Source organism: Fukomys damarensis, unplaced genomic scaffold (assembly GCF_012274545.1).
Source record: "Fukomys damarensis isolate Sample0158 unplaced genomic scaffold, DMR_v1.0_HiC HiC_scaffold_10, whole genome shotgun sequence".
Classification (NCBI taxonomy): Eukaryota; Metazoa; Chordata; class Mammalia; order Rodentia; family Bathyergidae; genus Fukomys; species Fukomys damarensis.
In genome coordinates, this window is record NW_022900922.1 from 382167 (window position 1) to 395169 (window position 13003).

The following is a 13003-nucleotide window of genomic DNA, read 5'->3' on the forward strand; positions in this document are numbered from 1 at the left end:
AAGACCTTGGTTAGGGGTATGTATTTCTGTATTTGATTATTAGAACAACTGATGTTTTTGTGAGTACATACATGTTCTAATCTTAAGTGATATAACCATGGTAAAACTCCTGACTTTGGAGAAGCTAGAATCTGTCTTTAATGCACCATTAGCTTTTTTATTTTATCTTCTCAGAATTTACTTCTCCTGTATTTGAAGTATAGATGACACTTTTATTTAAAATAACTTCAAATTGCTATAAAGTTTGCAGAAATGGTACCCTTCACCTAGATACCTTAACATCAACATTTCTGAACCATTTACAAAGTGGGTGTTACCTGTGTATAAGATAATGCTTCTGTGTAATCACAGCGTAACCATAACATTAATCTTGTATGATCATCTACTCCACAGATCCCACTGTGGTCATGTTCCTCTCCCATTACTTTTATTACCATGACAGTTTGTAAGGCCAGCTATTTTATAGAATTTCCTTCAATTTGGGTTGATGTGTTATTTCCTTACTATTTGTGCATTTTAGACAAGATATGATACTCTGGTCTCTTCATGCATTGTGTTAGGCACCTGATGTCTGTTTGTCTCTTTATTGATGTATTAATGTTTTTACTTCATTAAAATGATCTCTGTCAAGTTTCTGAATGTAAGGTTAAATAACAAGCATGTTAAAGTTATTAGTAAGTAGCAATTAAGATACTTGAGACTATGTAAATAGATAATCCAGTTCTTCATGATTTAACATCTATTGACGATTCTAATCTGAATCAGTTATTACTATGATTGTTGGTTGCCACATGGTAATATTTTATTTTCGTCGTTTTACATTTGTTAATTGGCATTCTACTGCAGGGTAGACTTTTCTTCATTCATTCATTCATTTATTCGCTTATATTAGTGTGGACCATGATCTATGTTATACTCAAAAGATTGCTATCTGTTTCTTTTTTTTTTTTTTTTTTTTAAGGTTGAAATTGGCCCAGACCCAGCCATGGGAGTGGCATTGAGCTGGCTTGTGTGCCTTTGATGTCTCTATAATTCTTTGGGTACTTCCTTACTTTGTGGTACAACATGATGTTCCAGGTGTCTCTTATATTTTTCCTTGGCCCCGTCTTGGAGTTAGCCATTTCTCTAAGGAGCTGTGAGTCTTCGTAGTGAAGAAGATCAGCACTTAGAACCCAGGTCTGGGCGTTGAGGAATCCATTGCCCCTAAGAGTCACTATTACTAGTTCCTCTCAGCACAAAGATCCAGGATAGATACACAGAATATGTGCTCGCCTTCCTTTTCGTGGTTGGAACTCTTTTTCTGTAAGAAAGCTGAATTCTCTTATTTTGACTGTATAAACTTCCTTTCATTCCCACTGCCCCATGTATGATCAGATCCTTGCCTAGGACCCTTACCCAGAAGTGGGACCCAGGTATTTGAACTACTCTTTCCTACAACCCTGGCAACTGAAAGCTCCTTTCAGACAGTAGCAGTTTTGTCCATTGTGTTCTCTCAGAGTCCCGGCATGGGGTGGGGAGTTGCCTTTTAGTGGTGTTGATCCTTACAGCCTAATCAGTGTAAAGCCATGGTGAGATTGTGATGCTGGTGTTCTGCCAATGTTTTGAGGTGATTGGCCTGGTTCAGGAGGTCTTTCCTAAGGAAGGGATACAGAGCAGATCTCTCTGAGCCGTATGCAAAGCTAACCATTAAATGCACTGGTTCTAAATGCCTCACTAGGTCTGTCCCATACTTCACCATGTCAGCACTTCTGGTGACACTAACTCCAAGGGATCTGCTGCGTGGTAAGTCCTTGCAGGTATAATTGCTATGGAACTTTAACTACCACTTGGCACCCAAGGATGTTTATGAGGTCTGTGATGAGGGATGCATACAGTGCACTTTGTAGTGCCCCTCAGGTGCAACGTGACAAGACCACTTCAGATCCGTACGGAGGCCTCTGCAAAAATCACAGAACTGGTTAAACATTTCCTGATGTGCCTCACTCTTCTCAGTAATATGTGAACCTGGTGAACACATGAGGTTCTGCAAGAGTAACCACAGAGTTTGTGAGCTTGTGAGCTCATGAGTCACATAAGTATGTAGACTTTATCCTAAAGACGCTGGGAACCCATTAAAAAAATCTTTTAAATATTAGTAGCAGCATTTTTGCATTGTAGAGCAATCTCCTCTGCAAATGGAGAATTAGGAAAATGGCAGGTAACAAGCCTTAATGTGAAGCTGTTCGTTGCGAGTTGTGTTTCTTCTTCTGTAAGATGGCTACTACTTTGTGTCATTCAAATGTGATGCTAAATGATTTAAATTTTTTCACATTTACGGAATCTGTTCTTTAACATAACTGCTCCCCCAGCCACACACCCACACACCCACACACACACACCCTACCTCCTGCTGCCAAGTATACTTTTGTTAGCTGAGGTTCTTAATAAATGGCTGCTGGATTTGATTTCTTGTCTATCTGCTTATCTTTGCTCCAGGCTCCTTGCCATTTTGTTAGACAGTATAGTTGAAAAGATAAAACATTGAATAACACTCAGTCTTTCTGAAAGTACTTGGCCTCCAGAAGAAATCTGGAAGTTAATTGTTTTCTCTTTTAAAGTTAATTTTGTCAGTTACACATTAATTACATGTCCTGTACCCCAACGTGTGGGCTGAGTCAGGAATGAGTAATCAGCTGAGTTAGCATCCTGAGAACATACGTGTTTTATTGTAATAAATAAAATACTTGATTTCTTTGTTTACCATTTTTTTGGTACCGGGGATCGAACTTGGGTCATTGTGCTTGCAAGGCAGGCGGTGGAACCACTGAGCTAAATCCCTGACCCTCTTTGTTTCCATTTTAAAAGCAAGAGAGGGCCTTGGATTTAGCTCAGTGGTGCCGCTGCCTCACAAGCACAAGGTTGAGTTTGAAGCCTGGTACCAAAAAAAGAGAGAGAAAATAATCTTAAGTTTTCACTTCCTTTCCAGAGCAGGTGATACTGATTTTTTTACATCCAAGGGAGATCACAGCCATGCTGTTTTAGTAGAAGAACTTCTAGTTATGTTTGTTTATTTATAACAGTAACAAATTTGGTGCTGAGATAAATTTGAACTTAAGGTGACAAAGTGAACACAGACTAAAAATAAACTGGACAATAACATACTATCAAGAGCAGAAAGTTTTTAAGAGCTCAGTAACATACTCTTGATAATTCTTTTGACCTGGGAAGTCTTGAAGCATTATAATTAGTGGTGAGATGCTAGGCCTGTCTATTCATAGGATCAGTAAGATCTGCAAGATGCTTTATTACTGTTGAAATTAGAGTGCACAGCCCAGAATATCATAGGTTTTTATTAAAGATTATTCATTCTAATGGCTTATTAGTTACAAGTGACAGATGATTTATATTTAGATATTTCATTAGGCTCTTTATTAAACAAATTTTATACACATTTCTTTGAAAATCATGGGATCTATTATAATGAGATAGTCAAATTTTGTTGAGAATCCTAGGCAAATGGATAAAAATTACTTTTTTTTTTTTATACATGAAATAAATGATGGTCAGACAATGTTTTGGGTATAACTGAGGCCGTGGAAACCAAGAATTCCTCAGATAAAAACATGTCAAAGTCAAAAGGGAAAGTAGAGTTGAATAATTCATGGATTATACAAATGGACATTCCCAGTAAAGCTTCATATTGGATAGCTGTTCTGGGTGATGGTAGCAAACTGTCACAGCAGTGCCACGTAACCACATGCAGTTTAAACACTACCACCTGTCTTACTTAACGATGCAGTTCCAAAGAGCTGTTGACTCTCTCCAGAATCAGTCCCTATTAGTGATAAAGGAATGCATAGGTATTATTTCTTAAAGTTCTGGAAATGTGACGAGAGGTGGCATTTTATTTTTGTTTTGTTTTTTTGAAACAGGGTCTCGCTTTGTAGTGCATGCTGGCCTTGAACTTACTGCGTGGGCCAGGCTGGTCTTGATAGTGGAGGTGGCATTTTAAAAGAAATATATGACACCCCCAAAGTATCTCACACCATTGAAACTCATAGATTAGTTTTGTTTTGTTTTTTAAATCAGCTCTTGATATTTCATAAATGTTAAAGATTAAAAACTGCACTATTTATGAAATAAACTTCTGAATCTAGTTAATTGTAGCTAAGTCATTTTTAATTTATAAAACTTCTTTACTAATAAAAGAAATTACTATTTATGTTGCCGTGTTAGGATATAATTTAGTAAACAGGATATGCTTTTTTGATTGTTTTTAATAAACTATAAAGTTTAGGGCAAGTATCCTCTTTTTAGTAATGACCACTTATAAATTTTTCAGAGCATTTTGAAGAAAGGAGGCCATACAGAAATTGAACCTCAGCATTTCTGTCACACTTTTCACGGAGAGAACGATACACTAATAGTCATCATCAGAAACGAAGATATATCATCACATTTGCATCGGGTAAGTTTGCAAATATCCTTTGTACATGTTCTAGGGCACTGAAGTTCTGCTGTGTCAAACTTGCCTCTCTGCCTTTCTGTCTAGGGAAGGAGCTCAGTGTGGCATACATACAGTGCCATTGCACTTTCAGATAATAGTTAGGTATCTACTCATTAACTAAGAGAGAACTATGAAAAGAAGTGAGCTTTGATCCCCAGAACCAAAAAAAAAAAAAAATGATTGCTAAAATTTTCACTTGGTATAAATCCATCACTCCCTAACAATAAGAAATCTTGCTTAAAATTTTTGGACTTGTGGGAGCTAGGCAAACACCAATTCCAGCACAGTTGGAAGCTGAGGCAGGAGGGTCACAAGTGAAGCCCAGCCTGGGTAACTCTGTCACTTAGTGATACTCTACATCAAAATAAAAAATAAAGACTGGGGCTGTAGCTTAGTGCAAAGGCCCTGGGTTCAGTCCCCAATTAACACACATAACACATACACAAAGGATATATGAAATTTTTCTTGATTTAGTGATTGGTAAAACATAATTGTTTATTCCAAGAAGATCCGGCTCATACACATAGGCTGTTGGGCTATGACATGAACCTGGAGACAAAATGATGCTGTTTGTGTCCTGGATGGTTTCTTTACAGAAACCCAAAACTTCAGAGGCACTCTTCCCTTATGAATAATTATTTCTTGCCTTTGGGAATTTTTAAAAAATCAGTTTTGACATGTTTTTAACAACAGATGATGAACTAAGAAATAATCTTATGTGTAGCCAGGATACCAGGTAGTAGCCCAGGTTAAAGGCAGTGTAGCTGTTTCAAGCCTCAAAATCCTTGAATAGATGCACCTGTCTTCATGGGGTCTCTTTGTGTCTAACAGATTCCTTCTCTGCTGAAGCTGAAGCACCTCCCTGGTGTCATCTTTGCTGGAGTAGACAACCCTGAAGATGTTCTGAATGACACACACCAGGAGTTGTTCCACACAGGAGGCTTTGTGGTATCAGATGACAAAATACTAGAAACTGTAACATTAGGTTGGTCTTTAATTTTTTATTTTTGTTTTATTGCAGTCTAGTCTGGTCAGTTTCTCCTCACCCAGTGATCCCACTACTCTTTCATCAAAAAGATACCACCTTTAAAGAATACGAGCTACTGTGGCTGGGATATAGCTCAGTGGCACTGAGTCTGCCTGGCAAGTGCAGTGTCCTGAGTATGATTCCCAGTACTGGGAAAAAAAAAAAAAGAATATGAGTTACTGCACATTGAGGACTTAGTTTATGCCCTCTACCCTGCTAAGCAGTTTTTAAGTAGTAATTCTCTTGTAGTAGTGCTCTTCTTACAACTGGCTATCTTCATTACCAAACCTGCTTCTAAGTTCCTTTCTTCGCATTGTGACTGCACATGCATAAAGATTTGAGGAAGAAGTTTTTCACACTTAGCCCCCCCATTTGTTACTTTTGGTAACAAATTTTAGATGTCTCAGGGCAGACATTTTTATATATAATACAGACATTGTGGGCAACTGCCTTATTCATTGTCCCCAGAGCAGGCTGTAAGCAGTGTAGGCTGTAAAAGAGTTAACCCCACAGTTGGCTCAATTTAAGAAGCAAGTCCAACTAAAGCTTACATGATTCAAAGAAGCACCTCATAAGCACCAAGGTAGCATGCAGGTTAGCATGACCTTCCTGCTGTTTGAGTAACTCACACCCAAATTCCATTTCCACAACTAAAACCTGCTTTTTACTAGGACAAGGTTCTAATTACAACCCTGTATTTTGTCTGTTCTGTCTTAATTTGAGAACACTTTGTCTTTTCCTTTACAAGCTTTGCCTGCATTAGTATCCATAGCAGTTCACAATTGCACGTCCACACACATAGTTCCTCCCCCTAACCTCAATCTGATTACCAATAAAAATCAGTAGCTTGGACTGACCAGGACCTACTGGCCATCCTGGCTCCCCGCTTTTTCCTTTAATTCTGTCTTTGAGTCTTTCTTCAACCCTGCATCATACACTGGTCAGGAGACTGGGAACTATTGCACAGCTCTACAGTAACAGTGTCCTAACTCTGATCACATTAGAACTTAGGAAAATATTTCTGGATGAGAATGATCGACTTTAATCTGCATGAATTCTGCATAGAAACTGGGATTCTCCACTTAGAAACCTTACCGTCCTTTTCTACACTGCCCTGGATTCCCATTTCTGATACTCACATGACTTATCTGCTCAGCTTTACCGGTAAACACCATGCTCCTCTTGCCTTACAGTTCTCTGACTGTCGTCTGAGCTCCGTGACTAAGTTGAAGGGCCACAGATTGTGCCCTTGTGAGAATCCCTACTGCCCAATCCCATGTATGCTCAACAGTGGGATTTCTAACAAGAGATAATTATTGAACTTTGTATCAGCTAACAAAAACTCTAAAACATCTCTTACTAAATTTACTCTATAGCTCAGCTGAAGGAAATCGTCAAAATCCTGGAAAAACTGAGTGGAAATGGACGATGGAAGTGGTTGCTTCACTACAGAGAAAATAAAAAGCTAAAGGAAAACGTAAGGTAAGAACTCTGTGTAGGGCTGGGGGTGGAAATTGCCCTCATGCTCATGTGGTCGAGGCTAATTTCACTGCAAGGGCTCCAGCCAGGTGAGTGATGCTGGGATTGAAGTCACCTTCATGACTGCACAGGTCTGGTTACGCATTGTGTTTTCTTCTTGTAGCTGTAGCAGGGCATCCAAGAAGGAAGCTGTATATTGTAACAGTGAGGGAGCCAAGCACTTCTCTATGGTAATATAAATCAGTCAAACTTTGGATACTTAAGATTCAGGCTCTACTATCATGAACTATAAAAAAATACACTGAACTATGGGCCTGATGCATTAGGGTTTTTAAAATATTTATTCATATATTAAATTGCTGGTTATAGAGAGTAGAAAAAGAAGCCAGAATTTTGCCTTAATTCAGTTTTACCCTTAAAAAAGAGGTTACAAAAAGACTTTGTTTACATGTAAAGCAATGATTTTAGGTGTCATGTACTTTTTTTTTTTCTTTACTCTCAGCATCGGGAATTGAACTCAGGACCCTGTGCTTGCCAGGCAGGCATGGTACTGCTGAGCTACTTCCCTGGTGCCTAAAGCAGTGATCGATCCCCCCACGCCTGTACCAGGCAGGTGGTGGCACCACTCAGCTAAATCCCTGGCCCATAAAGCAGTGACTTTTAAAAGAAGACATTTTGATTTCCTGGCCAAAGAGAAGTAGCACTTGTTAGGGGTTCCTTCCTATCTAGGCATGCCTCCAAGTTCTCCCAGGCCGGAGAAAAGACTGGGAAAGGAATCTGGGCTCATAGGCAGTCTTGAAAAGCATAGATTGGACAAGACATGAACTGGTGGAGATGTCAGGCACTGGTGTTTTTACATTGGCCACCTCATTCAGCTTCATCCTGAGGTGGTAGGTAGTAGATTCTTCTTTCATAATACAGAAATTGAAGCACCTAGAAAGCAGTAAACTTGACTGTGGTCATACAAATAATTTTGAATATGGCCCTCGACTCCAAATGTTCACCTCTAAAGACAGTTCTTTACCTGTATTACCCTATTCCTTTCTGCAACAAACAAGGAATAAATATAGGTGAAACTGTGAAAGTACTTATGACTTTCCTCTAAAAGAAAAGATAGGTGGGTACATACCATAATCTCAGCAACTCAGAAGGGTGAGGCACAAGGATGGCAAGTTTGAGGCTAGTCTGGGCAACTTAGACCCTGTCTCAAAAACACTTTTTAGAAGGGGGTGGAAATGTAACTCAGTGCTCACCTACTATGTTAAAGGCCCGGGTTTAATTCTTTCTTGCAAAAAGATGGATAATATTTCAGGAAAGGCTTTCTCTTGGAGAGTAGTTGTTAATAGAGGAAGGAAAGCATAGTTTTCATTGGTAGGAAGGTAAGAACAGAGGGTATAAATGCATAAGCAGGCTAGAGTGAGTGACCAGAAATTCAGAAGACCAGGCTGAGCATAGTGGTGCACATCTGTAATCCTAGCATTTGGGAGGCCGAGGCAAGAGGATCACCAAGAGTTGAGGCCAGCTTGAAGTACATAGCAAGATCCTGTCTCAAAAAAAAAGTCTTGTTAACCAGCCCTTTAGGGAAAATTTCAACTTCAGTTACAACTAGAGAAGTGCAGCCAAGGATGGTGGTACATAGCTGTAATCCCAGCACTCTAGGAGGCTTAGGCAGACATCATAAATCCCAGCCCAGCCTCAGCAGCATAGTGATGCATTGAGAACCTGTCTCAAAAAGGGGCTGGGGATATAGCTCAGGGCATAGGCCTTGGGTTCAATTCTCCAGTGCCACCAAAATACTAAACAGTTAAAGCTGAGAGGCCCTAGCACATCTATAATTTAGTATAAATTATTTAAATTTTTTTTAGAATTCAGCATGCATAAAGTACATACTAACAATGTTAAGGGAGGTGAGAAACTAAAAACATTCTGGCTGCTGCCTAAATTTAATGAAGTTGGTGATTATTCAATCAGGACAAAAGTATAGATTTGTTTTGTGTTTGAGACAGGGTCTCACTGTGTAGTTCAGGCTAGCCTTGAACTAACAGTAATTCTGACCTAGCCAGACAAGTGCTGGGATTACAGGTGTGCATCACACCTGGTTGTACAGATGTTTTAAAGAGATACATTACCAAACAAATAACAAAGAATGTCCACTACAGGTCAATAAAAGGCTTGCCAAGCCATGTGATTTGAAGTGACAATAGATAATTTACAATCTGTGTACAAAGGAGTGGCTACAGTAGTAATAATGTTTTGAAGCAACGTACTGACAGCAGTAGTGACAGGGGGCCTAGTGTTTCATGAAAAAGAACATTAGGAAAAGAGCAAGATCTCTTTGTGCTTTTAACACAAAATTAAAGCAAGATAAAGTCCTACAAATAAGACAAATGAAAATTAAGCTTTACTAAGAAATACATGTGGGTCACAAGGTCGTATTGAAGATGAGTCTGGCTGTTAAGTTTCCTGTTTTCCACAGAATGGATTCAGTTGCTCATAAAAAGAACTTAATATTGAGATCATATCAGAATGCGAGTATCATTGAATTGCTTCCCTATCATCAGTGTGACTGCCGATCACAAACAAAAGCAGAAATTTTGAAATGTTTGATAAACCTACAAATTCAGCATGTTGATGCCAGATTTGCTGTTTTCCTAACAGGTAAATTCAGTCTGAGTTCTATCTAAATTTCAGTGCTCTAGAAATGTTGAATTCCTACTATGTGCAAAATTACCACAGCTGGCAGCCAAAAAGAAACTTTTAGCCTGGTGAGTTTTGACAAATGAACATAAAACCAAGATGACTGTCCAGGTAGATGGAGAATTCGTGTAGTTAATAATCCTCTAATGTTTCATCAGCTCCAGTAAGTACTTTTGTCTATTCATTTTAACCAGGCTTTTAAAAAGTTTATTTCTACAGAAGTGGTCAATGAGCAGTTTTCAGTTTCTTCTACCACCCATTATGGACGCAGTATCTCCCAGAGCTTCTTTTTTCTTAACTTTGAACTACATAGGTTTCATCTCTTCTTCATTTTATTTATATGTTAATGAATTCCACGGTTTATTTTTTTCCTTGAACAAAAACTTCAGAAAACACGTGAATTAATAACATTTTTCAAACCAAAAAACCTTTTCTTCTTTACAGATAAGCATTTCTCCAGTGAAATCTTCGGAAATAATGGAATCCTTGCTATAGATGTAAATGACTTCATTGAGAATATACAAAAAATAGCAGCTCCATTTAGAAGCAGCTATTGGTAAGAACACAAACACTTTCTATATAACTCCCATTTTGAGTTGTTGGCATCAGACACTAGAGTGTGTCTGCGGAAAACAGTTGTTCAAAATTGCTCTTCACAGTATACAACATGCTTTCTTTTTTACATTTTTTTAAGGTATAGAAATACTGCTAGCTTCCTTTATTCTCTAGTACCAACTTTGAATTACTACAGGTAGTTAACCTGGCTTGAAGTTTGCCCCATTAGATAATAGAATCTCATTTGTAAAATATTTCTTGTTCATTTTGTCTTACCAATTTTGTGTTTATACAGGTAATTTAGCTGCACCTTTCCAATGGAGGATGCCAACAAAACAGTATTTTCCTCCTTTCTATTAAAGAAAAAACAAACAAGATGCAGTCTCCTCATTTGAAAACTCAAATGTTCTACAACTTGGAAAGTTTTCATTTTTTATATTTTGGTAGAATATCTAACTTTACAATGGCAGTTAGTTGCCATTAACTTTGGGTTGCAGTGTTGAATACTGTTTAGATTGTTTTCATTTGAAATATTACACCTTCAAAGCTATAAACTGAACAAGAATTTTATAACATGTCTAGTAGGAGCAAGAATAAGTGTTTTAGAAAATAGTTGTTTTTCGCATGATAATGTCAGAAAAGCATATGAAATGCATGTTGTGTGTTTTCAGAGTTTTACCACCCTTGGTCTGGGGATGCGGCTCAGTGGCACCGCCTGCCTGGCAAGAGCAAGGTCCTAAGTTCAATCCCTGGTACGAAAAAAAAAGTTTTACCACTTTTGTATAGAACTGTAATTTTTAAAAAATGGTTTCATTTGCTGTAAAACAAGCAACACTACACTTTTTTTCCTAAAAGAGACCCATTTATAAACTTTTCCACTTAGTTACTACACTACTTCAAATAATCATTTATTTATGATATTAGAAGTAATTTCTACAGTAATCTTTAAAATGTAAAAATGATTTGTAAAAGATGCACAGTATCTATTTGGAGCAATGGTTTTTTATAACTGATTTGTTTCATTTTTTAATAAAGACAACTAAAATTCATTCTTTCAAGTGATTTTTTTTTTTAGCAAAAATTAAACGTGTGTGAAATGTCTTGGCAATTTTAGCGATTAGCTAGCTTCCAGGGGAGTCCTACCATTAGATCCCTTTGGCCTGGCTTCTGTTGATCTAGCGATCTACCACAAACCTGCCACATGCATCTCGTGATTTTTTCCCCTCCCAAATAGCGAGCTTCAGACAGGAAATTTCAAGTGCCCTTTCTATGCAACCATTTTAACTGTTTTGTATTATTCCTCTCCTACTTAATGAAAGTGCCCGTTTTACTGTATTTTTCAAGAGAAGGACTACCAACACTTTTCACTGACAGTGTTTCCCCCAAAACAAGAATTTATTTGGGGACCATAACTATATTTGGTATAGTAAATTACTTTGAAATAACTGAGAAAAAGAAAAATAACATTTGTTAAGCACCTACTACTTGCCAAACACTGTCTGCCTGGTACTAGTTATACCTCAAATGTTTACCAAAAAAGGCCATCCTTTTCCATTTCCAAGCTGACATACTATAAAAACATGTCTCCCCTCAACTGTGAACTTCCTTAGAGAATTGCACCTTTGTGCTCTCGAGGCCTGCACATGAAATTTACTAAGTATGTTGAAGAATATGAAAATCTTTTGTTCTTTTGGTTCATTTATTAACTCAGCTCCTGCTTTTGCCAGCATTACAGTTCACAATTAGAAATATTATAGGAAGTGAAAAACCTAATTTTCTCAGGTATATAAAGCAGTGATTGTCATCTTGGGGCATCTGATTCTAAGATATTCTAGGTTGTCATTTTAGGAAGGTGCTGTTGGTTTCTGATGTACACCAGAGCCCCAATACAACAGGATCTGCCTTAAAATGTCTGTAGTGGGAAGCAAAGGAACTCCATTGATCACATAAACAATCTGAATAACAAATTATCATCACCCTAGTCCATCTACCAGGTAACCTACTTTCCCTAGTTCATACCTAATATATTTTAAGTATGGTAAGCAGCTACATATATAGTAAAGCTTCATATTATGAAGGTGACAGTATCAGCAAAAAATAGTTCTCTCATTTAAAGTACATGGTTACCTACGTACCTATGAAAGAATTCGTTTATAATTGCTTATAAACATTTACCAATGGCAATAACTTATTTGTATGGAAAAAAATACAGTGGACCCTTAATTTAGGAATTCAGTTTGTTTGGTTGCAACTCGACTATTTTCCCCTTAAATAATGGAAATACCCATGTGTTCCAAACCTCAGCTAACCTTTTCATAATTAAAAAGGGTTGTATAATGTGCGTAATTTACCAGAAACCAGTAATTTTCATAGTGTATTTACCACAAAGTTATAAAATGGGCCGTTTACCAGAAACAACAATTTCATACTGTACTCACCATGCAAACTGACATTTTTGGCTTGCAGGAAGGGAGGATAAAATGGAAGGTGGTTATTGTTGGGAAGGAGAGTCCCCTTCCATAAGAACATCAGGAATTTGGCTCGCTTGTGTCCTTTTTTTGCCTTGGGAAAGTCTGTAGCCCACTAGGACCTGGTTATGACTCACTAGGTCTCAACCTTTTCAGAAGTAAAAACTGGTCTGAGGTTGTCTGTTTCTGTCTCTTCGGCACTTCTGTGGTATGACACGACAGGGTCAGTAAGCAACTAAATGCAGTGACTTTCTCTGGGTGGGTCTTCTCTACAAATGTTTGTAGCTCTGT

At 37.9% G+C, this 13003-nt stretch overlaps 1 protein-coding gene across 5 annotated transcripts in view; it reads left to right on the forward strand.

The window, feature by feature from the left end:
- The window catches only part of Tasor2 (transcription activation suppressor family member 2), a 55290-nt gene extending 44068 nt beyond the window's left edge, over positions 1 to 11222 (forward strand). For 4 of the 5 annotated variants that reach the window (XM_010621430.2, XM_010621433.2, XM_033761800.1 and 1 more), the window contains exons 15-20: positions 4322 to 4447; positions 5318 to 5471; positions 6890 to 6995; positions 9469 to 9650; positions 10134 to 10245; positions 10540 to 11222. In XM_010621430.2, the coding sequence (XP_010619732.1) occupies positions 4322 to 4447; positions 5318 to 5471; positions 6890 to 6995; positions 9469 to 9650; positions 10134 to 10245; positions 10540 to 10543 (684 nt within the window). In that variant the 3' untranslated portion in view covers positions 10544 to 11222. Of the gene's footprint in view, positions 1 to 4321; positions 4448 to 5317; positions 5472 to 6889; positions 6996 to 9468; positions 9651 to 10133; positions 10250 to 10539 lie in introns of those variants that run through there. The other variant, XM_010621432.3, reaches the window with a different exon arrangement.
- The last annotated feature ends 1781 nt before the right edge of the window (positions 11223 to 13003 follow it).